At 35.2% G+C, this 25,547-nt stretch overlaps 1 protein-coding gene across 9 annotated transcripts in view; it reads right to left on the bottom strand.

Annotated features, from left to right (window-relative positions):
- ANO5 (anoctamin 5) overlaps positions 1–25,547 on the bottom strand; it is a 99,317-nt gene that overhangs the window by 31,633 nt on the left and 42,137 nt on the right. For all 9 annotated transcript variants that reach the window (XM_068555006.1, XM_068555010.1, XM_068555007.1 and 6 more), the window contains 5 exons: positions 13,849–13,962; positions 10,754–10,869; positions 1,739–1,873; positions 1,142–1,247; positions 988–1,048 (listed from right to left, as the gene is read on the bottom strand). In XM_068555006.1, the coding sequence (XP_068411107.1) occupies positions 988–1,048; positions 1,142–1,247; positions 1,739–1,873; positions 10,754–10,869; positions 13,849–13,962 (532 nt within the window). The remainder of the gene's footprint in view (positions 1–987; positions 1,049–1,141; positions 1,248–1,738; positions 1,874–10,753; positions 10,870–13,848; positions 13,963–25,547) is intronic.

Below are 25,547 nucleotides of genomic sequence, written 5' to 3'. Positions count from 1 at the left end.
TCATTGTGGTGCGCGGGCTTCTCACTGCGGTGGCTTCTCTTGCTGCGGAGCGTGGGCTCTAGGCGCACAGGCTTCAGTAGTTGTGGCACACGGGCTCACGGGCTCTAGAGCGCAGGCTCAGTAGCTGTGGCGCACAGGCTTAGTTGCTCCGCAGCATGTGGGATCTTCCTGGACCAGGGCTCAAACCCGTGACCCCTGCATTGGCAGCTGGATTCTTAACCACTGCACCACCAGGGAAGTCCCTCCTTGGCCAGTTTTTAAATGCACACACTTGCGCTTGTTAAAGACTTTTTTTGTTAAATTGTAGAGAAAAAAGTCTATCTTTTCCCAGAGTCCCCCAAATTTTTAGACATGTTTTAGAAGTCTTTAGGCCTCCTCTTGCCAAGTTACTCTTACAGAAAATACTTTCCTCACTGATGGCGGGAATAACTTCATGACACTTCTACTTCCCACGTGATACAAAAGAGAAGAGATACTGGGACATTTCCAAAATTAAAGGAAATTCCACCTTACATGGGAGATTTTTACCAAATGGAACTGGAAGCTGGAACTAGAATTTGACACAGGAAATTTAAATTCAAATGTTGATGTATTAGCCCTCAACAATTTTTGAGTCTCGTTCCAGTTTGTATCCATGACTCAATATCCTCCAGCCACCAAATACTTATGTTTATTTCTCCTGAATTAAGCACTTATTGAGCCTGTTTCTACCACAGTGTTGAGAGAGTGTAATCTGAATACATATGAAGTTTCAAAAATTATAGTGTTTTTCAGAGAAGTGAGCAGATGATTAATGGAGACCTTTCTGGACCAAGGATCAAGACGAATGACCATTGGTGTGGACTCCATCAGTGTACTGATGCTAACAAAGACATAAAGATGTAAAATCACCTTTGGTTTATAAGGTATGCCAACTGTATATGTTATATGAATGGCCATAAAACAGATAACATGGAGAAAGCTGTTTTTATGTAACTATTTACTCACCCCAAATTCCCATGAATATTGCAAAGAACACTGTTGACTCATTGTCAAATAAATGGGAGAACTGTAAAACAATAACAACATCACAAAGACTACTTAGTACCAAATGAGGGAGGGAAATTGCAAGTCTTTTCAACATACCACAATACATACATACCTTTGAAGCCAAACAGGTAGAATTTAGTCTCCAATAGTCACACATTACATCACAGAGTGGGCACATGATAATCTGACCCCCAATCTCAGGGTCACAGATCTCAGTGCTGCAGAGGGAAGAGGAAAGTTTTTGTTTTGTTTTGTTTTGTCCACACGGCATGGCATGTGGGATCTTAGTTCCCCGACCAGGGATGGAACCCATGCCACCAGAAGTGGAAGTGTGGAGTCCTAACCACTGGACTGCCAGAGAATTCCCAAGAGCAAAGTTATTTTAAAAGTGACATGTTTGGGTGAAAGTCCAAAGCTGTTCTTATTGGAACAACTTTATACAGCTTCTTACATATGGCACAAGGGGAAATGAACTAGCCATTTTTGTAGATCAAATCATGCTTTGAGGAACAGAATCTTTAGAGCCCATCATTAAAAACAAATTTTCCATAAAGCACCAGGTGAGGGCTAGCTGCTATGTTTGGGTCTTTTTCAGAAATATCAATTATCTGCTGCCATAGGAAACATTCTGACACAAATTCCAGAAAAATAATAGCAACAGTTTCAGTTAGCATAGGATTCTCTATTTGGGCAACTCAGTTGCACTCACCTGCTTGAGTTATCATGCATCGATAATAAGCCGTAAATAAAACAAGCTAAGCCAACTATAGCTGCAAAAAATAGCATTTCTGTGTAAAATCCGAGAAAGACAAAATAGATGCCAATTTTTTCTCCGTAATAATCCCTATGAAAGAGGGTAAAAAGAGAATCAGAGGTTGTAAGAATGATACAGTTCTGAGAGTCTTGGTTTTGTATTCAGACAAACTTGAATTCTAATTTTGGCTCCATTGCTTTCCAGCTGTGTAATTTTGATAAAGTTACTAAACTTTCTAAACTTTAGTTTCCACATCATAAAATGCAGGATAATGCTTATCCATAGAATTAGTGTAAGGATTAAAAGAGACAACACATGTAAGTAAGAAGCCAACTGAGTGGAAGTTAAGATTTACTTTTGAAATAATCAGGTAATTTGAAAAGCTTTTAAATTTTAAAGAGAGTTTAAATGTTTTGAAATAAAGTGCAGAACATTCATCTAGCAATTAACAAATCAAAATCACATCCACAATCTGTGCATGGACTTTTGCTTTATCTCTCTCTAAAATTGAAGAATGTACTCAGACCACAACAGATGAGAGTGGTTGGTTGTATGTATGAACTTCCATCTTCCTCTGAATTTGGACCGCTGATGGATGCTTATAGAATTGTAAGACAGGGAGCAAACCAAGGAATCAAAAATGAGTGTTTAATAAAGTTCCATAAAATATACAGTTCAGCACTTGCTTTACAAAGAGTTAAAAAGTGACAGCATTAGTTGGCATAAATGTTCAAGTCTTATAATCACTTTTTAGGGGTTTTTTTCTGTTGTTTTTTAAACCGACTCTCTCCTTAAGGAATCTCTCAAAGAACCAGAGAACAAGGTTTTCTCTGCCTCATAAAACCAGGTTTTTTAAAAAACAATACAAAATAGGTTAACCTTCTCCCTTATTCACGTAGAGCTCAGCTCACTAAATCCGTGAAGTCTTTCCACAGTTTCCTAGACAGAGAGATGTATCCCTTTTGGGCTCTAATAGCATGATATATATAAATCTATTATAGCACTTTTTATTAAATTGTAATTTCCACACATGCTCAAAAAACAGGCAAATCTAAACATAAAGGGTTTAAATTTTACATAACATAAACTTACTTAACATAAACTTAATTTCCCAATGAGAAGGTTTTTAATTTTTTTTCACTCAATATTAATTTTATTGAATCTCCCATTCTTCAGTTTTCAAAGTTTCTAATCTTTTCTAATGAAACAGGCATCTTTCTGCTTGTACCATCTTTCATTCTTTCATTTTTTCATTATTTTCAGTGATAATAAACATTTTTACATTGTTGTTTTCCCTTGTTCTGCTTTTCAAATTACTATAAACTTGAAATTAAATTATAATTCCATTGTATTCCCTTGTTAATTTACCATTTACAACTTCCTTAGGTTCACTCACACAGGATGAGCAAACTTGCTTTTTCTCTTTTTTTCGTTTTTGCTGAAAAACATAGCAATTATTATAATACTGCATAACATCAAAATCTAAAAAAACGAATAAAAATATTTGCTTTGGTAACATTTACTATTCACCGTGTCTATTTCCATTTGATGTTTTAAAAATTATAGAATCAATAATTTTTAAGGTAAAACATCAATATTACTGCTATACACTTAACCAAAAAATTATTTGGGAATTCATAAAGAAACTGGATATTTCAAAGAACTACATTTTTCTTCCTTTCAAATTTCAAGAATCTTATTCCTTGAGAATTAAAAAAAAGTCCTCAAGAACTCCAGACCTTTAATTAGTATTTAAAAGATTCTCAAAAAGAGAAATGCTCAAATGAACATTTGTTATATATGGAATTATAGAAATAATTTTACTAAACTTTGGATTTGGGGAGCTTAATAATAGATTAACAACTAAACCATCTCTTAAGAATCCAAAAAGCAAGAGACATGTCTTAGATTTCTATTATGATAAATACGTATATATTATTTACATATTATTGAAATAACGTTTAAGATGTTAAATTCTTATTATTCAAAACAAAGAAAATGAGAAAAAGCCAATAATATGAGATACTATGTAAAGTATCAAACATAAGGAGAATAAATACTTCGAGTATTAATTTTTTAGAAAAATTTGCCTTTTATTTACACTTACGGTATTTCTTAACCTGTCCATTTTACTTGCTAGATTTTGTACTCATCTGTGGTCCCATAACATTTAACAGGGCATCTCATAGGTAGAAGACATTCAATAGTCTTGGTTGTGAGATCTTGTGAGAAGGCCTTGGTCTAATTTTGTATTCCCAGGACTTAGTACTTAGTCTGAGACATAGCAAATAATCAAAACAATGATGATGGAATTGAAATAAATACAGGCTTGAGGAATGAATGAACAAAACGCAAAAACATTTGGTCTAAAGAGATTCATTTTTATCATGAATTCATGGACATCTGAGAAACTTAGCTTAGCGATTACACTATCTAGGCTTTTAATAGCACCATTATAGTCACTGTAAACATATTTGTTCTAACCTATTTGCTACATAGCAGTATATCAATTTTATTTATAAGCATTAAGCCATCCCAATAGATGATATCAAAAGAAAAATTATTTGGAGCTCTTAAGTTGGAAAGAAAAAATGGGATCAGAAGGCATATAAAATTGAAGACTGATAAACCAATGATGGTAACCTTGGTATTCCCGGTTCTCCCTGAAAAAATATAATCTAATATGACAAAATGATCAGTACCCAAAAGGCAGTAAAAATATTTACAAATATTTGGACATGGAACTTAAGTTTGGTGTAGAGATAACATGAAATATGTGAAATCTAGGAATTCAAATCCTATATTCTAAATCTCTTTCTAGGCACCCCTAGTCATCCTTTTTTTTTTTTTAACCCTCTATATCCAATCCACTAGGTCCAATAAATTCTGTCATAAAAGTCTTTTTCCTTTTTTTCTTTCTTTCTTTCTTTCTTTTTTTTTTTTTTTTTGGCTGTGTCACAAGGCATGTGGGATCTTAGTTCCTCGACCAGGGACTGAACCTGCACCCCCTGCACTGGAAGTGCAGAGTCTTAACCGTTGGGACCACCAGGGAAGGCCCATAAAAGCCTTTTTCTAATCCATAGTCTCCTCTTTCCTTTTACCAGTGCCTTGGATATGACCTTCAATATCTATTACTGGAAAATTTTAACAGCCTCCTTACTTCCCTGACTTCGGTCTTGCATCCTTCTACTATCTGTCCTGTTGCCAAGAGAGTAATGTTTCTAAAGCACAAGATTAAACAATGACTGTTTCCTCCTTCAAAGGTTTTGTCCTTTCATCTTAGCAGTGTTCTTCATGACTTTTTACTGATAAACATTCAAATCTTACCAGCCACGCTTCCTAAATGAAGAACTAAATGCACAATGCTCTTCTTTAGCCCAGTGCTCTGTACTTGTTCTCTCTACCTGGGATATTCTTACCTAACTTGTTTACCTAGCAACCTGCTACTTCTCTCAAGACACACTCAAGAATAAGCACTGTGAAACTTTCCCTGAGGTTGTCATAAAGGTAGGTGCTCTTTCCTCTGTGCTCTGTTCTTTCATGAGTATCACTCTGCTGTAATTATTATGCATTTGTGTGTCTTCCTGCAAATATCTTTGTGTTAGGAAACCATGTTCTGACTACCTTTATAGCCCTAGCCTCTTGCTGATATCTAGTGATGCTAAATAAATGCTCATTAAAGGAATGTGGGCATTGTAATTATGCATCTATAGAAAATTCCTTTCTACTTTTAAGGATATTTTTATTTTTATCAAGTCTTCCCATAAAAATCTTTTGTAAAACCATAAAATCAACAAGGAGAGGAAATAAAACCACACCTGATACAGGCCTTCAAGCATCATGACAGAGAACCCCATGATCTTCAAATTACCTGTAAGTAAATAAATAAACCCAGTTCCAACTGAGTACCTATTACCAGCTGCCATACCTGAGGTACAGAGAGCAGTGAAGAAGATGCTTAAGAAATTCTAGGGAAAACATGTAAAGTAGGGTGGGGACATTAGACAAACACAGACAAAATAATCCCTGGGGAAAAGTCTAACTAAATGACATAATACTGAACACATGTTGGGACTTGGTAATTCGTAGTACTAACTAAAAGAAAGGGATCTGAAAATGAGTAAGCCTAGAAGTGGCAGCCTCAGAAAAGCAATGTTTCTGGGGAAGAATCAGATATAAAGGGTGGTACTTCTTAAAAGTGGCAGAAAAGAGAGAGAGTTAGGATTCTATAGAAATGAAAGAAAAAGCGTATGACAAGCACAGGATATCATCCATGAAAGAAACTGCATGGAATAGGAGAAAAAACTAACAGAAGAGTGTACTCTAATGCTAGAAACTCCATGAATTAAACACAAACAGAAAAAAGCAGAGCATACTATACAAAATTATGTTTAAAAAAAACTGAAAATGTGAAACAAAGAGCTTCAGCTAATGAAAATTCTCCCCAAAGAACATGAGGAATACTGTAAAAAAGCAGTACAAACTGAATTAAATGTTCTCAAATAAATAACTGCAAATGCAAGAAAATATCAGAAATATAAAAATAAGAAGAGAAGTGGGAAAAAACAGGAATAAATAAAACAAGAGATGAAAGAAACCAAAAAACAGAGGAAAGAGAAGAATGCTATAAGATCATGTCAGAACTGATGATGAAATTATGAGGTATTCAAGAGAGAATAAATGGACACCAAGTGAAAATCTAATAAAAGATGATAAGAAAAACAGGATACCTATCGAAAGAATGAAAATGACATAGAGAAGTAAAAAGGGTCTCAGGAAAATTGTTTGATATGAAGACAGGCAAAAAAGACCAAACATACAGATAACTGGAGTCCAAAGAAAATAATCAAAGCACTGGAAAATAATTATATTTTAAAACTATAGCCCAAGAACACTTTCCAGAAAAACAAACAAACAAAATAAACAAAATAAAAGATACATGTTTAAAGAATCCACCAGGAACAGGGAAAACTGACTTAGAACAACCAATTCCAAGACATAATGTGTTGAAACAATCAGGCTTTAAAACAAACAAGCAAACAAAACTCTCCAAGGCCCCAGTCAAGATGATAAAGTAATGTACAAAGGCAAAAGAATTTCCTACTAAATGAGGACACACCAGAGGCATTTCCACTAAGATCAGGAACAAGGCAAAGACACCAACTATTATTCAACATTGTTCTGTAATTATCAGCCAATGAATTGAATAAAAGAAAATAATTATAGACATAAGAATTGGTAAAGAAAAGTAAAATATTTCTATTTAAAGATTACATGATAATATACCTGGATAGCCTTAATGAATCAATAAAACTAATTCAATAAAGAATTCATCAAGGCATTAGAATATAAAACTAATACTCAGAAGACAATAACATATAACATGTAAGTAAATACATAATTTATAATAGCAACAAAAATATAAAATACTTAGGATTAAACTTAAGAAAGTTTTATAACTCTACAACACTCCTGAAAAACCCAAAAGTAGGCTTAAACTAAGACATACCTTTCCCTTGACAACTTTTCCTTGATTAGAATGTCTCATCATCAAAATACCAGCCTACCTAAGTTAATTTATAAACTTAATTTGATCCCCATAAAAATACCAACCATCTTTTTTAGTAACAAGCTACACAAGTTGATACTAAGGTTTATATGGAAGAATAAACATGTAGAATGTAAAAGGAAACACTGAGAGTAAGAGCTATGATGAGGTATTAGCCCAACTAGATATTAAAACATACTAGAGATAAGCCACTACAATTAAAAGAGCCTTCTGAATCACTTTGCTGCACACCTGAAACTAACACAACATTGCAAATCAACTATACTCTAATATAAAATAAAAATTAAATTAAATAAACAGCCTGCATGGATAGTTAGCTAGATCAACAGAATAGACAGAACATCCAGAAAGCAACTCAACTGCATATAGAAATCGAGTATATTTTAAAGGTGGTACCTCAAATCACTGAGGCAATGATAAACATTTTAATAATAGTTTTGGGACAAGTAGAATAGAAAGTGCATATTTAACTTTATAAGAAACTGTGAAAGTTGTTTCTTTAAAGTTGCTATACCATTTCGCCTTTCCACGACCAGCGTTTGAGATTTCAAGTTGTTCCACATCCCTGATAGCACTTATTGCTGCCAATCTTTTAGATTTTAGCTATTCTAGTGTGTGTGTGGTGGTATCTTAATGACATTTTAATTTTTATCCCTTTAGTGAATAAAGATGTTGTACATCTTTTGATGTACTTACTGGCAATCCATAAATATATTCCTTTGGTGATGAATCTTTTATCTTTTGTCTCTTTTAAATTTTGTCTTATTATTGAGTTGCAAAAGTTCCTTAAATATTCTGGATAAAAGTCCTTTATTGATATGTGTGTTGCAAGTATTTTCTCCAGTCTGTGTTTTGCCTTTTTATTTTTGTAACTGTCTTTTAAAGAGCATATATTTTTAATTTTAATGAAGTTAAATTTATACATTTTTTAAATTGTGCTTTTTGCGTTTGATCTGAAAAGTCCATGCCTAACTCCAAACCACATACAATTTTCTCCTATATGTTCTCCTAGAAGTTTTATAGTTGTAATGTTTACAATTAGTTCTCTCATCCATTTCAAGTTAGTTTAAATTTTTGTACAGGAAAGAAGTAAGATTCACATTTTTCATGTAGATAGCCACTTGTTCTAGCATCATATGTTGAAAGGACTATCCTTTCCCCAATGAATGACCAGGCACCTTTGTTGAAAATCAATTGACTATATATATGTGGATCTATTTCTGGACTCTCCTTTTATTAAAGATTTTTCTTTGGAATAATTTCAAATATATAAAAAAGTTACAAGAATAATTCAAATAATACCCATATATCCTTTAATTCTTTTATTGTAAAAATATTGTTCCATTTGCATTTTATCTCACTTCATATATTATATTTCCCCATATATATATGCCTTTTTCTGAACCACTTGCAAGTAAGTTGGTTGAATATGTACATCATGGTCCTTTACCCTTAAATACTTTATTGTCTATTACTAAGAATAAGGATATTATCCTACATAATCACTGAGAAGAAACCTTAGGAATAAGAGCTGTTTTCTGCAGTTCCTCCCTCTGCGATAATATAGTGTTTCCTTTCTTGTCTTTTCGATTACCTAGTTAAAAACTTTACACCTAGCTATCAATTCTTTACATTAAATTGTGTTAAAATTTTTAATTTATTTAAAAAATTATTTCATTACTGAAATGGAAAAGCAGTATAATTTGCTATAAATGAAAAGTTATAATAATAGGATGAAAAGCTTTAAAATGTTATTAAATTTAAGCTAGATACTGCGATCTGATGAAAAAATCTGAGCTTCCACTTTGTTGTAAAAGAAAATCAGCAAGTGCTAACACAGTACTGAACTGAGATGTAATGCATTTGTCTATATCAAGGGTTATAAGTACAAACCTTTGGGGAATATTTACGGCAGAAACATCTGTAGACAGCTAAATACTCTCAATATATTTTGAACAATGTAAAATATGTAAACCTCATTCTGACAACTTTGCTTTTTTGAAAACATACCATGAAAATATTCTCCAAGGGCACTAATTGTAATAGTGAAAAATTTGAAACAGCCTAATCTTTTTCAATAGAAGAATAGACAAATAAGTTATGCAAAATTTATAATATGGTACCCTGTGTTCTGTTAAAAAGCACAAGATAGATCTGTGTGTACTCAAAGGGAAGTATGCCAATAATACACTATTTAGTGATAAAAGAAAATCTTAGCAAAAAAGTAAACAAAGATTCCATTGCTCCAGGAAAAAAGAAAAAGTGTATGTATTTTACTACACATGCACATAAAAATAAGACTGAATGGCTATTACCGAATAGCCAGTTACTTCTGTGGAATTCAATGGAGGTGTAATTTCACTTAAAACTTTGCACATCTCTTTATTGCTTGGAATTTTTTAGATACATGTCCTACTTTTATAATTAAAAAAATTAAATGGCCATTAATCAGAACAATTAAAATATCCATCCAATCAAGAGTTCATATAAAGATTTATGGAAACCACAGTTTATATGCTAGTTGTCTTCTATTTATTCTCAAAAATTTCCCCTCTTATTTGCCTTAAATGAAACTGTTGGAATAACATTTCACTTGATTTGGATGTAGACATCAAAATCAGTCTCACAAAAAGGAGGCTGTGACGCTGTGCAAGCAGAGCAGTGAAAGCACACCCCACTGAGCAAAATACTGCTTCTAGCAACCAGGGGTCTGTAATCTGATGGTTTCTTTATTGAAATCATAGCAGGAGTCTCCTAGCATCCTGTATGCATGTAATACTGTCATGGTTCAAAGCAAGAACCTGCAACCATAGTCTTCTTGCATAGCTAATGAAACTGTCTAAAGAATTGAGATAATAGAACAATTGCCTTCACAGCTTTCTGAGATCAACACACACACAAACATCCATACATGACCTTTCTGCTATCTTCTAAATCCCTAGACTCAGAGGAAAACAAACAAACAAAAAATAATTGTGTTAAACACTAAGTGCTAACCCCATGCTAAGAAAATATACATATATCATTTAACTATCAAATAACCCCATAAGGAAAGTACTATTGCTATTCCTATTTTACAGATATAAGTCTCATAGAGGTTAAATAACCTGACCATATTTGTATGCTTCTAAGAGAAAGGGCTTGGATTTGAACCCCATCTACCTAAATGCTAAGGCCCAACTTCTGAACCATCAAGCTATCTCTGCACTGTGGTTAAGACCATTCTGGCAACAGCATTTTGCTCACAAATGAATGACTAAATGGTAGCGTAGATACAAAACTGGGAAGATGGGAAATGTAGTGGGTGAGAATAGTAGTAAAAAGAAAGGAATACGATGCCATTGTGAATAAAAACCACATAATCAAGTTTTAGTCAGTTTGATTCTGTGTAAGAAACTTACCTAATCAAATTAAAAGGCTGCTCCTTGTAAAAATAGGAAAACCGAGCCCAGTTCTGGCAAAGTGTGTACCTTTCATTGACAGGATTAGGAGGTTCTGATGGCTTCCAGTATTGACCCTACAGACACGCAAGAAGAAATTACTGAATGACAAAGCAAAAGACAAGGGTGAATAAAGGAACACTGCTTTTATAAAAAGGCTAGTGAATGAGGCAAATGTTCTCTTTCACTTTTCGATTTGGATTTTCATGTTCTATTGATGTAAATTACTAAATCATTTAGTGTATTGTGGAGTATAGTACATTTGCTACACTCTACAATAAATGAAAATAATAGTGCTTTATTTATTAAATTTTCACACCCAGCTATCTAAAAACACAAGTTGAAGTCTGAGACTTTGGCTTTACTTTGGCTTTACTTTGACCTGGAGTCCTCCTTTCATCTCTACTCAAATTCCAACAGTCACAGCTCAGGGATTCCCACAACTGTATCACTGGCTGGGACTTTGGAAATAGGCTGACATTTTTATTTTATAGATGGAAAAACTGAACCCCAAGCAAAGTTAAGTGAATGATCCAAAGTCACACAGCTATGACTGGAATCTCCTCTAGGCAACCTGTCTTGTCCCCACTGGCCATCACTGATATCTGTTTCCCAAAGAACTTAAAATATACAACAGACTTTAGCACTTAAAAGCCTCAATACCGTTTCACGTGTAAGTTCCTTCCCCATTTTTAGGTACTTAGTAGGCTTATTAATATAAAGTTAATTAGGGCCTAGCAGGGCACTGTCTACACATAGCTGTTCAATATTTTCTCTTTAACTGTTTGCCTAGACAAGTAAACTACTGAAGACAACACTGAGCAAACACCCAATCTAAAATTAAGCACATATGAAAATCTCTGTATGACAAGGTATAAGATTTTATATCATCCAGATTCCAAATTTTGTCTTCTTCTGTAGCTTGTCCTACTGAATCTTGAGAAATGAAACAGAAAAAAAGAAAAAAGCTGCCTATTTGCGTATCTTAAAAAAAAAAAAAAAAGTTCTTTAAAGCACATAAGAGAAAAATCCAGTACCTAAACCTGTATTCAGGAGAGAAGAAAGGAAAAAAGGTAAAATTAATAGTAAATGATAGCTCTCTGTAGCAAGAGCTCAGTAACACTGATTTTCTAGTGACCGTGGAGGACTCTGCTGGAAGGCTAGATATATGGAGTAAAATTGCTGGTGACTGAGGACAGTTTGGCTTTATGACCTGGTGAGAGTAAGAAAAGAATCAATGCCCTAAAAACAAACAAACAAACAAACAAAAAAATCCTCAAAATCTTCAAAAAAAGAATGATCCCTTTTGCGAAGAATGATTAACAAAGAATGTGTAGCAAAGTGTTTATTAACCCGCTATAGATCTCTCTACTTGATCAAACGCTGTGGCATTATTTAGAATCCGTAATCCCCTAGAAGTTCTTTTGCCCCAGGGAAAAATGTGTGTATGTGTGAATGCGGGGTGGGGTAGTTTCTCTAACACAAGTTAAATTCTCCTGAATTGATAATAGTGTTGAGAATTGCCACTCATTTTGGAAAATTCCGCTAACATACCAAAGATAATCAACTAACCAATGTTGAACAGACCTAGAGTCAACAGTTAACATATTGTTGAATAAATATTGACAGAGGAAAGCTGGAAAAGAGAGAGATTGGCTTTGGGCTTTTGGAAACCATGACAGCAACATCATTTTCAAAAACATGGGCAGGACTTCCCTGGTGGCACAGTGGTTAAGAATCCACCTGCCAATGCAGGGGACACGGGTTCGATCCGTGGTCTGGGAAGATCCCACATGCCGAGGAGCAACTAAGCCTGTGTGCCAGAACTACTGAGCCTGCACTCTAGAGCCCGGGAGCCACAACTACTGAGCCTGTGTACTGCAACTACTGAAGCCTGCGCGCCTAGAAACCCGTGCTCCACAAGAAGAAGCCACCACAATGAGAAACCTACACACTGCAACGAAGAGTAGCCCCTGCTTGCTGTAACTAGAGAAAGCCCACGCGCAGCAACGAAGACCCAATGCAGCCAATAAATAAATAATAAAATAAAAATTAAAAAATTAAAAATAAAATTGAAAAAAAGGGCAATGATTTAGATGCCACTTGTTTAAATAGAAATACCTCGTTCTTTTATATTCCAAAGGAATGTGTTTCTCGAAAAGAGGTCATCATCAAAAAGTCTTTATAAGTATAGCAGAGTTAAACAGGAAAAAAGGAAACCAAGGTTCCAGGAGATGATCCAAACTAGTTTATATGTGTTCAGCCAAATAATATCTACTGACAACAGGTGATGAAATTTAAACACTGAATATCCAAAAGGAAAGGTTTCTCTCAGAAACCCCCAGAAACTAGGCTATCTCGGTTGACAAGCCAAATTTTAGGTTTGGTTGAATGGGTGCACCTTATAAAATGTCACTTCTTTGTTGAACTCAATATTTTTGTACATGATCCTCCAGCCTCAATCCTACTCCAGAATCTCGGTTGTTCGTCTGAATCTTTCTTATGGACTGAAGTCTTTAGCTTGTTTTGAAGTTGTACTTCTGCTTTATTTCCCAGAAATTCCTAGTCTGTGAGCTTGGATTCATGGTTGTGTTCCAGTAATACCTAATAGAATGCTTTACATATAATTAAAACCAATTATACATTTGATGAATGAATACATGAATGCATGCAATTTAAGTCCTTTACAACTTAAAAACTTTATAAATAAGAAAAGATTTGATGGATAGAAATTTCCAAAAGTTATGTTCTAAAATGTTGTTTTAATATAACTGCTATTTTCAATATGAGTTCTAAAGAAAATTCATGTGCAAATGTAATAATTTTTAAATGAATTTTCACTGAAATCTCAACGTAGAGAGGTATTAACTATGTGTTTCAGCATAGTTTTCAGCTTGGACCTAGGGAGTCTGTGGGGATTTTCCCAACATGAGCGAGATTAAGCAACCTGTCATAAAACAGGAAGCAAATGGAAGATTCCTTCTCCCAACAAGGCAGCCTCTGAATGTGGGAAAGGGAAAACGGGCTCAGTATTTCAAGACCAAGCACATACTTACATCATGGAGTGGAAAGGCAGATGAATAAGTGTGAGAATTTAGCAGTCTTTCAATCCCAAACCTTTTCTTCCCATCCTCTATGCCAAAAGGACACCGTGAGAGAATATAATAAACCTATAAGGTAAGCATAAAGAAACACACATTTCAGAACTTTATGCTTTCTATATTTTTTTCAAGTCACAATTTAACAGAGTCTACTTTGCCTCAATACAGGCTCTGATTATGGAAGGAACCTTCCCCTTTTTGTTTGGGGGAAGATGTAGAGGATGGGGTTGTATGGAGTCACAGGTATTTCACCTCCTGGGTATGAGAGCTCGTTATTCCCTTGGGGAGAGGAGGAATGGGTCATATAAGTTATTTTTCTTTTCCTGTCCCAAGCTCCTCTGGGAGTCCTTTGTACCAGAATTCATACTATAATCAGGGTTTCAAGTTAGAGTCTAATACCACTGCTACTAACAGTTCAGAAAGGATAAAATGGAGTAGAATTGACACTTGGCCAAGCTGTCTTGAATACTTTTCATTAATTACTCTGATGTTTTGAATAGGGCCTTTTCTTGATATCAGAATTTATTAACTCAAGATTATCACACCTCTGCAACTACTTTGCAATCATTTACATATTTTTATCAGTTTTTTCTGCTATATAGTTTGGGCATTGTGTCCTCTGCTTTTGTGTATTTGTCAATTCAATCTCATCTGTTTTTTGTCTTGCAGGAACTTTCCAGTATTTCTGCTTTTCTGACTGCTGAATTTGGCCATTTTAGCACTGTTCTTTTTTTTTTTTTTTCTATTTTTTTTAATCTCAAAAAAAAAAGTTTATTTGTATGGCAGGAGAGAATAGAGGTTAAAAGAATCTTCCCAAGCTGACCATAACTTTTTTTTTTTTTTTACTTTTTTGGTTCCATAAACTTTATTTCTCTTTTTTTTGTTAACATCTTTATTGGAGTATAATTGCCCCACAATGTTGTATTAGTTTCTGCTGTATAACAAAGTGAGTCAGCCATACGTACACATATATCCCCATATCCCTTCCCTCTTGCATCTCCCTCACACCCTCCCCATCCCACCCCTCTAGCTGGTCACAAAGCACTGAGCTGATCTCCCTGTGTCATACAGCTGCTTCCCACTAGCTATCTAGTCTACATTTGTATATATGTAAATGCCACTCTCTCACTTCTTCTCAGCTTACCCTTCCCCCACGCCGTGTTCTCAAGTCCATTCTCTATGTCCGTGTCTTTATTCCTGTCCTGCCCCTAGGTTCCTCAGAACCTTTTTTTTTTTTTTTAGATTCCATATATATGGTATGTGTTTTTCTTTCTGACTTACTTCACTCTGTAGGACAGACTCTAGGTCCACCCACCTCACTACAAATAACTCAATTTCGTTTCTCTTTATGGCTGAGTAATACTCCATTGTATATATGTGCCACATTTCTTTATCCATTCATCTGTCGATGGACACATAGGTTGCTTCCATGTCCTGGCTATTGTAAATAGTGCTGCAATGAACATTGTGGTACATGTCTCTTTTTGAACTATGGTTTGCTCAGGGTATAGGCCCAGTAGTGGGATTGCTGGGTCGTATGGTAGTTCTATTTTTAGTTTTTTAAGAAACCTCCATACTCTTCTCCACAGTGGCTGTATCAATTTACATTCCCACCCACAGTGCAAGAGGGTTCCCTTTTCTCCACACCCTCTCCAGCATTTGTTGCTTCTAGATTTTTTGACGATGGCCATTCTGACCCATGTTAGGTAATACCTCATTGTGGTTTTAATTTGCACTCCTCTAATGATTAGTGATGTTGAGCATCCTTTCATGTGTTTGTTGGCAATCTGTATATCTTCTTTGGAGAAATGTCTATTTAGGTCTTCTGCTCATTTTTGGATTGCGTTGTTTATTTTTTTGATATTGAGCTGCATGAGCCGTTTGTATATTTTGGAGATTAATCCTTTGTCAGTTGCTTCGTTAGCAATTATTTTCTCCCATTCTGAGTGTTGTCTTTTTGTCTTGTTTACGGTTTGCTTTGCTGTGCAAAAGCTTTTAAGTTTCATTAGGTCCCATTCGTTTATTTTTGTTTTATTTCCATTTCTCTAGAAGATGGGTCCAAAAGGATCTTATTGTGATTTATGTCATAGAGTGTTCTGCCTATGTTTTCCTGTGAGAGTTTGATAGTGTCTGGCCTTACATTTAGGTCTTTAATCCATTTTGAGTTTATTTTTGTGTATGGTGTTAGGGAGTGTTCTAATTTCATTCTTTTACATGTAGCTGTCCAGTTTTCCCAGCACCACTTATTGAAGAGGTTCTCTTTTCTCCATTGTATATTCTTGCCTCCTTTATCAAAGATAAGGTGACCATATGTGTGTGAGTTCATCTCTGGGCTTTCTATCCTGTTCCATTGATCTATATTTCTGTTTTTGTGCCAGTACCATAATGTCTTGATTACTGTAGCTTTGTAGTATAGTCTGAAGTCCAGCCTGATTCATCCAGCTCCGTTTTTCTTTCTCAACATTGCTTTAGCTATTCGGGGTGTTTTGTGTTTCCATACAAATTGTGAAATTTTTTGTTATTGTTCTGTGAAAAATGAAATTGGTAGTTTGATAGGGATTGCACTGAATCTGCAGATTGCTTTGGGTAGTAGAGTCATTTTCACAATGTTGATTCTTCCAATCAAAGAACATGGTATATCTCTCCATCTGTTTGTATCATCTTTAATTTCTTTCATCAGTGTCTTACAGTTTTCTGCATACAGGTCTTTTGTCTCCTTAGGTAGGTTTAGTCCTAGGTATTTTATTCTTTTAGTTGCAATGGTAAATGGCAGCATTTCCTTAATTTCTCTTTCAGATTTTTCATCATTAGTGTATAGGAACACAAGAGATTTCTGTGCATTAATTTTGTATCCTGCTACTTTACAAAATTCACTGATTAGCTCTAGTGGTTTTCTGGTACCATCTTTAGGATTCAGTATATATAGTATCATGTCATCTGCAAACAGTGACATTTTAACTATTTCTTTTCCGACTTGGACTCCTTTTACTTCTTTTTCTTCTCTGACTGCTGTGGCTAAAACTTCCAAAACTATGTTGAATAATAGTGGTGAGAGTGGGCAACCTTGTCTTGTTCCTGCTCTCAGTGGAAATGGTTTCAATTTTTCACCATTGAGAACGATGTTGGCTGTGGGTTTGTCATATATGGCCTTTATTATGTTGAGGTAAGTTCCCTCTATGCCTACTTTCTGGAGAGTTTTTATAATAAATGGGTGTTGAATCTTGTTGAAAACTTTTCTGCATCTATTGAGATTATCATATGGCTTTTATCCTTCAGTTGGTTAATATGGTGTATCACTTTGATTGATTTGCCTATATTGAAGAATCTTTGCATACCTGGGATAAACCCCACTTGATCATGGTGTATAATCCTTTTAATGTGCTGTTGCATTCTGCTTGCTAGTATTTTGTTAAGGATTTTTGCATTTATGTTCATCAGGGATATTGGCCTGTAGTTTTCTTTTTTTGTGACATCTTTGTCTGGTTTTGGTATCAGGGTGATGGTGGCCTCACAGAATGAGTTTGGGAGTGTTCCTCCCTCTGCTATATTTTGGAAGAGTTTGAGAAGGATAGGTGTTGGCTCTTCTCTAAATGTTTGATAGAATTCGCCTGTGAAGCCATCTGGTCCTGGGCTTTTGTTTGTTGGAAGATTTTTAATCACAGTTTCAATTTCAGTGCTTGTGATTGGTCTGTTTATATTTTCTATTTCTTCCTGGTTCAGCCTCAGAAGGTTGTGCTTTTCTAAGAATTTGTCCATTTCTTCCAGGTTGTCCATTTTATTGGCATATAGTTGCTTGTAGTAATCTCTCAGGATCCTTTGTATTTCTGCAGTGTCAGTTGTTACGTCTCCTTTTCCATTTCTAATTCTATTGATTTGAGTCTTCTCCCTTTTTTTCTTGATGAGTCTGGCTAATGGTTTATCAATTTTGTTTATCTTCTCAAAGAACCAGCTTTTAGTTTTATTGATCTTTGCTATTGTTTCCTTCATTCCTTTTTCATTTATTTCTGATCTGATCTTTATGATTTCTTTCCATCTGCTAACTTTGGAGGTTTTTTTTGTTCTTCTTTCTCTAATTGCTTTAGGTGTAAGGTTAGGTTGTTTATTTGAGATGTTTCTTGTCTCTTGAGGTAACATTGTATTGCTATAAACTTCCCTCTTAGAACTGCTTTTGCTGCATCCCATAGGTTTTGGGTTGTCGTGTCATCTTTTCATTGTCATTTGTTTCTAAGTATTGTTTGATTTCCTCTTTGATTTCTTCAGTGATCTCTTGGTTATTTAGTAGCGTATTCTTTAGCCTCTATATGTTTGTATTTTTTACAGTTTTTTTCCTGTAATTGATATCTAGTCTCATAGCATTGTGGTCGGAAAAGATACTTGATACAATTTCAATTTTCTTAAATTTACCAAGGCTTGATTTGTGACCCAAGGTATGACCTCTCCTGGAGAATGTTCCATGAGCACTTGAGAAGTAAGTGTATTCTGTTGTTTTTGGATGGAATGTCCTATAAATATCAATTAAGTCCATCTTGTTTAATGTGTCATTTAAAGTTTGTGTTTCCTTATTTATTTTCATTTTGGATGATCTGTCCATTGGTGAAAGTGGGGTGTTGAAGTCCCCTACTATGATTGTGTTACTGTTGATTTCCCCTTTTATGGCTGTTAGTACTTGCCTTATGTATTGAGGTGCTCCTATGTTGGGTGCATAAATATTTACAATTGTTATATTGTCTTCTTGGATTGATCCTTTGATCATTATGTAGTGTCCTTCTTTGTCTCTTGTAATAGTCTTTATTTTAAAGTCAATTTTGTCTGATATGAGAATTGCTACTGCAGCTTTCTTATGATTTCCATTTGCATGGAATACCTTTTTCCATCCCCTGACTTTCAGTCTATATGTGTCCCTAGGTCTGAAGTAAGTCTCTTGTAGACAGCATATATATGGGTCTTGTTTTTATATCCATTCAGCCAGTCTATGTCTTTTGGCTGGAGCATTTAATCCATTTACATTTAAGATAATTAACAATATGCATGTTCCTATTCCCATTTTCTTAATTGTTTTGGGTTTGTTATTGTAGGTCTTTTCCTTGTCCTGTGTTTCCTGCCTAGAGAATTTCCTTTAGCATTTGTTGTAAAGCTGGTTTGGTGTTGTTGAATTCTCTTAGCTTTTGCTTGTCTGTAAAGGTTTTAATTTCTCCTTCGAATCTGAATGAGATCCTTGCTGGGTAGAGTAATCTTGGTTGTAGGTTTTTCCCTTTCATCACTTTAAATATGTCCTGCCACTCCCTTCTGGCTTGCAGAGTTTCTGCTGAAAGATCAGCTGTTAACCTTATGGGGATTCCCCTGTATGTTATTTGTTGCTTTTCCCTTGCTGCTTTTAATAGTTTTCCTTTGTATTTAATTTTTGATAGTTTGATTAATATGTGTCTTGGTGTGTTTCTCCTTGGCTTTATCCTGTATGGGACTCTCTGCGTTTCCTGGACTTGATTGACTATTTCCTTTCCCATATTAGGGAAGTTTTCAACTATAATCTCTTCAAATATTTTCTCAGTCCCTTTCTTTTTCTCTTCTTCTTCTGGGACCCCTATAATTCGAATGTTGTTGTGATTAATGTTGTCCCAGAGGTTTCTGAGACTGTCCTCAACTCTTTTCATTCTTTTTTGTTTATTCTGCTCTGCAGTAGTTATTTCCACTATTTTATGTTCCAGGTCACTTATCCATTCTTCTGCCTCATTTATTCTGCTATTGATTCCTTCTAGAGAATTTTTAGTTTCATTTATTGTGTTGTTCATCATTGTTTGTTTGCTCTCTAGTTCTTCTAGGTCCTTGTCAAACGTTTCTTGTATTTTCTCCATTCTATTTCCAAGATTTTGGATCATCTTTACTATTACTACTCTGAATTCTTTTTCAGGTAGACTGCCTATTTCCTCTTCATTTGTTTGGTTTGATAGGTTTTTATCTTGCTCCTTCATATGCTGTGTGTTTCTCTGTCTTCTCATTTTACTTAACTTACTGTGTTTGGGGTCTCCTTTTTGCAGGCTGCAGGTTTGTAGTTCCCGTTATTTTTGGTGTCTGCCCAGAGGGGACTGGTGCATGTGCTCTGGTGGATGAGGCTGGATCTTGTCTTTCTGATGGGCAGAACTGCATCCAGTGGTGTGTTTTGGGGTGTCTGTGAACTTATTATGATTTTAGGCAGCCTCTCTGCGTATGGGTGGGGTTGTGTTCCTGTCTTGCTAGTTGTTTGGCATGGAGTGTCCAGCACTGGAGCTTGCTGGTCATTGAGTGGAGCTAGGTCTTAGCGTTGAAACGGAGATCTCTGTGAGATCTCTCGCCGATTGACATTATGAGGTCTCTGGTGGTCCAATGTCCTGCACTTGGCTCTCCCACCTCAGAGTCTCAGGCCTGACACCCGGCCAGAGTACCAAGACCCTGTCAGCCACATGGCCAGGTACATGGAGAGTTTCTTGCCTTTTGGGAAGTCTGAGGTCTTCTGCCAGTGTTCAGTAGGTGTTCTGTAGGAGCTGTTCCACATGTAGATGTGTTTGATGTATTTGTGGGGAGGAAGGTGATCTCCACATCTTACTCCTCCACCATCTTGAAGGTCCTTCTTCTTAGCACTGTTTTAGATATACTTCTCTTCACCTCCCCTTTTAAATATTTTATTGTTTAAGGAATTGTTGATTGCAATGTTTGTCACCCTTGACAAACATTAGATAATCATCATTATCTAATCTGGTTATTCATTTTAAGGGCAGTTTAATATTATGTCTTTGTAAATAAATGATAATTTATGCAAAGTTGTTTTAATTTTATAAATAATGTGATAAATATTAACTATTTTACATACTTTGGATTATTTCCCTAGGAAAGATTCACCAAAAAGATTCTCCAAAAAGAACTCTGTACTGGGGAGCTAACAAAGTGGAAAATTTTACTCTTCCAGATATTAAGACTTATTATAAAGCTATGGTAATAAATACAGCATGGTGTTGTCAAACAAAAACAAATCCAAACTTAGGAAAGATTTTAACGATTACTGCAAGAGGATGAGGGGGACTGTTGCAATAGAGAGATCTGGGAACATCTGAAAAGCCAAGCATAAAATGACTTCTTTTATAGGGAGAAGTAAGCCAAGTTCAGGAAGTGTCTTTCTTTGTGTTAAGGAAGGGCTAGTCTACATGCCAACATTGGCTAAGGTTGAGGGTGCATCAAAGTTTAGGGTCTTTTGGGGAAGTAAGTTCAACTGAATTTTGGTTAATTTACCTAACAGTCCTTTGTTTCAAGGGATCAATGAGGATACATAGTTCAGCTAACCATTTATGAAACAAAGAATGGGAATGTGTCTAACCTGTGTCTAACCTTTATTACCATAAAGTAATAACAAAAGGAAGAAACTGTAAGGGTAAGTATAGATCTAAAATACTACTGAGCCACAAAAAAAGAAGTCAATTTTGCCATTCACAACAACATGGATGGACCTGGGGGGTATTATTCTTAGTGAAATAAGTCAGAGAAAGACAATTACTGTAAGTTATCACTTACAGTAGAATGCAATATGTAGAAACTAAAAAATAAAATAAATGAATGAATATAACAAAACAGAAACAGATTCACAAAGATAGAGAACAAACTAGTGGTTACCAGTGTGGAGAGGGATGGAAGGAGGGGTGAGATAGGGATAGGGAATAAGAGGTTCAAACTACTATGAATAAAATAAATAGGATACATGGATGTATTGTACAGCACAGGGAATATAGCCAGTATTTTATAACTTTAAATGGAGTATAATCTGCAAAATTATTGAATCACTATGTTGTACAAAAAAAAAAAAATAATGCCTAGTACATAGTAAGTGCTATTTAAGTGTTTGCTATTATTAACAGTAAGAGTATTTTAAGGAATCTCAAAATTATTTTGCACATTTGCAGGGTCACTGGATTAAGTATATACTTGCAAATATGATTACTTTAAGAAGAATACAAATTTGGATACATGAGTTTGGTATATGGTAAAATATATCAATAAGAAAGAAAGAGAGAGAGAGGGGGAGCAAGGGAGGGAGGGAGGGAGGGAGGAAGGAAGGAAGGAAGGAAAGGAGAAAGAGAGAGAAAGAAGAAAGAGAGTAAAGAAAGATGGAGGGACAGAGGAAGGAAGGAAAGAACTGAAATTTCCCTGGTGCCAAATCTTAGAGCATTTCCTTTAGAGAACTTGTAATTATAAATTCTTTTTCTCTTCTCTTTGAGATGTATGTAAATATTTTTAAAAGCTAAATAAGCCTCTTGCCAGTTTCATAACTCAGGAGTGTTTTTCTTAAGTTTTCCAGGAACCATCTCTTTTAAATGTAAACATCAAGAAAGATAACATCCCTGTTTCCTTGGCTCTATGGGAGTGTAGTCTAGGTACCTGGTTCCAAGCTGTAACTACCTGCTCCACATAGATATATGAGAAGTTTTTATTTTTATTATTATTATTATTATTATTTGGGATAGAGACAACTAATACTGATGAACACTTCAATTAGCAGATGAATTTAGAATAAATTACGTGGCAAACAGTGCTGTCAAGTCAAACAGGGGGGTTATCTATGAATACTCTTTAAGTCATATAGGGAAGGGTGGTTCTTTGCAGTAAGCGGTTTTACAGAACAGGAAGAGTGGGAGATTTCTTTAAATTGTCCCGATTTTCCAGGAACAGAACTCAGGCAAAGTTCAACATTGTCAGTATGGATACAAAAACGGACACAGATCAAAGCAGCAGAATCAAACCCAGAAGTAGATCTATGAATATCTAGACACAGGAGTTACGACAAAGAGGGAACTGTAAAACAATATGAAAAGTTGAATGTTTTCAATAATTGGTGTAAGTCAAATGACTATACATATGGGGCAGAAAAGGCCCCTATTTTGCACCATGAACAAAAATTAATTCCAAGTGGACAGTAGTTCTCAATGTAAAAAGTAAAATAATACAACTTCTAGAATACAGGAAATAACTTAATGATCTTGGTGGCAGTTAAAGGTTAAAAGCTGTATTCATAAAGTAAAGGCTTGAGAAAGTAGACTACAGTTGACCCTTGAACAACGTTGGGGTAGGGGCACAGACCCTTTGGGCAGCCAAAAATGTGAGTATAATATATAGTTTGCCTTCTGTACACAAGGTCCCTCCATATCTGCGGTTCCACATCTAAGAATTCAACCAACCATGGATCATGTAGTAGTGTAGTATTTACTACTGAAAAAAATCCATGTATAAGTGGACCCTTGCATTTCAAACCCATGTTGTTCAAGAGTCAAGTGTGCATTAAAATTAAAAACATCTGTTTATGAAAAGAAACCATAAAAAGGATGAAAAAGGAAGCACAAAGTAAGAAAATATCAGTAAAATATATAATGAATAAAGGGTTCAAATAAAGAATATATAAACTGTTCCTACAAATCAACAAGGGAAGACCTAACTGAAAAACAAAATCAAGAGACATTAGCAGGGACTTAACAAAAGTGCATATCGAAATGCCCAATAAACATAAACAAGGAGATCAATCTCATTTGAGATTGCAAATTAAACCATAATGATACATACACAAATAAGTTTCCATAGAAAGTAATGAAAATTAATGAATAAAAGCTCATACAATTAACCAACCATAGCTAACTTAACCAACCAAATAAATGTTGAGCCAAAGAAGCCAGACTCAAAAGAATACATACCGTATGACTCCATTTTTTATAAAGTTTAAAAACAGACTACGCTAATCTCTGCTGTTACAAGTGAGATTGTACCTCTGCTGAGAGGGACAGGAATAGTGACTGGAAGGAGGCACTAGGGCTTCTGGAGGGCTAGGAAAGTTTTCTCTTTTGATCTGGGTGGTGGTTACACAGCTGTGTTCATTTTGTGATTGAATTCAAAGAGCAGTGCACACTTGTGGGCCTATCTCTATGTATGTTATGCTACAGTTTAAAAAGAAAGAAAAAGAAAGATTGGTACTCTTTAGTGTTGAGAAAGACATGTGGAAAACAGCATTCTCCTATGTTGTTAATAGGACTCTAAATTAGTATATAATTTTGTAAAGGGTGATAGTGTAACACATATACATTTTTAAATGTGCATGCTCTTAGATCCAGAAACTTTCTATGTGGTATCTATTTTGCAGAAAAATTTACATATATGCCAAAATATGTAGTAAACAGCAGAAATGTTTGCAACATCAGAAAAATTGGAAACAAACTCAAAAACTGTCAGAAGTGAAAATGTTTTATAAAATTATGTTACATCTATAAATTAGATATTAGAAATATATATCATGAGCCTAAGATGTCATGATGATTGTGAAGATGCTTTGAAAAGTATGAAATTCTGTACCAATGTAAGATGCTCTTGTAATACTGTACATTTGTACATACGTGAACTACAGTATTCTGGATGAAGACAGAAAGGAATGGTAGGGCTTCCCTGGTGGTGCAGTGGTTGAGAATCTGCCTGCCAATGCAGGGGACACGGGTTCGAGCCCTGGTCTGGGAAGATCCCACATGCCGCGGAGCAACTAGGCCCGTGAGCCACAACTACTGAGCCTGCGCGTCTGGAGCCTGTGCTCCGCAACAAGAGAGGCCGCGATAGTGAGAGGCCCGCGCATCGCGATGAAGAGTGGCCCCCGCTTGCCACAACTAGAGAAAGCCCTCGCACAGAAACGAAGACCCAACACAGCCAAAAATAAATAAATAATAAATAAATAAAAATGCTTTGCTGAAACCCTTCAGGGAGTTTGGGGTTTAAAAAAAAAAAAAGAAAGGAAGGGTATTTTCTACATCAATCTTCCAAATAATTTCCTGAACAGAGCAAGAACAGTACTGCTCCACTACGAAGGAGAGGAAATTGTTGTGGTTTTTTTTTTTGAATTTTTGAATTTTATTTTATTTATTTTTTATATAGCAGGTTCTTATTAGTTATCTATTTTATACATATTAGTGTATATATGTCATTCCCAATCTCCCAATTCATCCCAACTGTTGAGTTTTAATGCTGAATTAACCTAAGACATTGGCACTCTTTACAAAGAACAAGTAAAGATAAATGAGTACTGACATTTCTATATTTGAGCAAGTTGCTAAGTTGTTCCTACAGGTTCACTGGCCTTTTGTTAGCAACTTTTTAATGCAACAAGTATATCTGAAGGATTTACGATTTGCAGAGTGCTTCATGTATATTCTTTCATTTGATCTTCCGAAAAATGCCAGTCTACCATTCTCTCTGTTTTAAGAGGTTATCTTGTTTAGACAGTAGAGCTATCAACTGAAACCAGGCCTTCTGATTCCATGCCGTGTGCTCAACATTCCCTTAAAGTTGCCTCTTATATTTGTTGTTGCTGCTGCTACTTTTTAATCCAGGTAGGAAAAGGAAGGAAATTTTTAGTCTGTGGATTTGCAATTTTTATGTAAATTCTAGGCACTACATTTTGTTTAGTATTCCTGTCAGTGAATTTTTTAAAAAAAATATAACTAGGGCCTAGAAAAATGATTATTTCAAAATCCTTCTTAGACACTTAAGAGTGCTGAACCTAAAGGGAATGAAGTCTCTCATTCTTCAGGGAAAGAGAGTAAGTAGTCTCAAGGGGAAGGGTCTTGTGATTGTTAGGACCCTGGTAACTTCATTAATAGGTAACA

Source organism: Eschrichtius robustus, chromosome 11 (genome assembly GCF_028021215.1).
Source record: "Eschrichtius robustus isolate mEscRob2 chromosome 11, mEscRob2.pri, whole genome shotgun sequence".
Taxonomy (NCBI): domain Eukaryota; kingdom Metazoa; phylum Chordata; class Mammalia; order Artiodactyla; family Eschrichtiidae; genus Eschrichtius; species Eschrichtius robustus.
The sequence above is the reverse complement of the archived record's forward strand: the minus strand, read 5'-3'. Positions and strand labels throughout refer to the sequence as shown.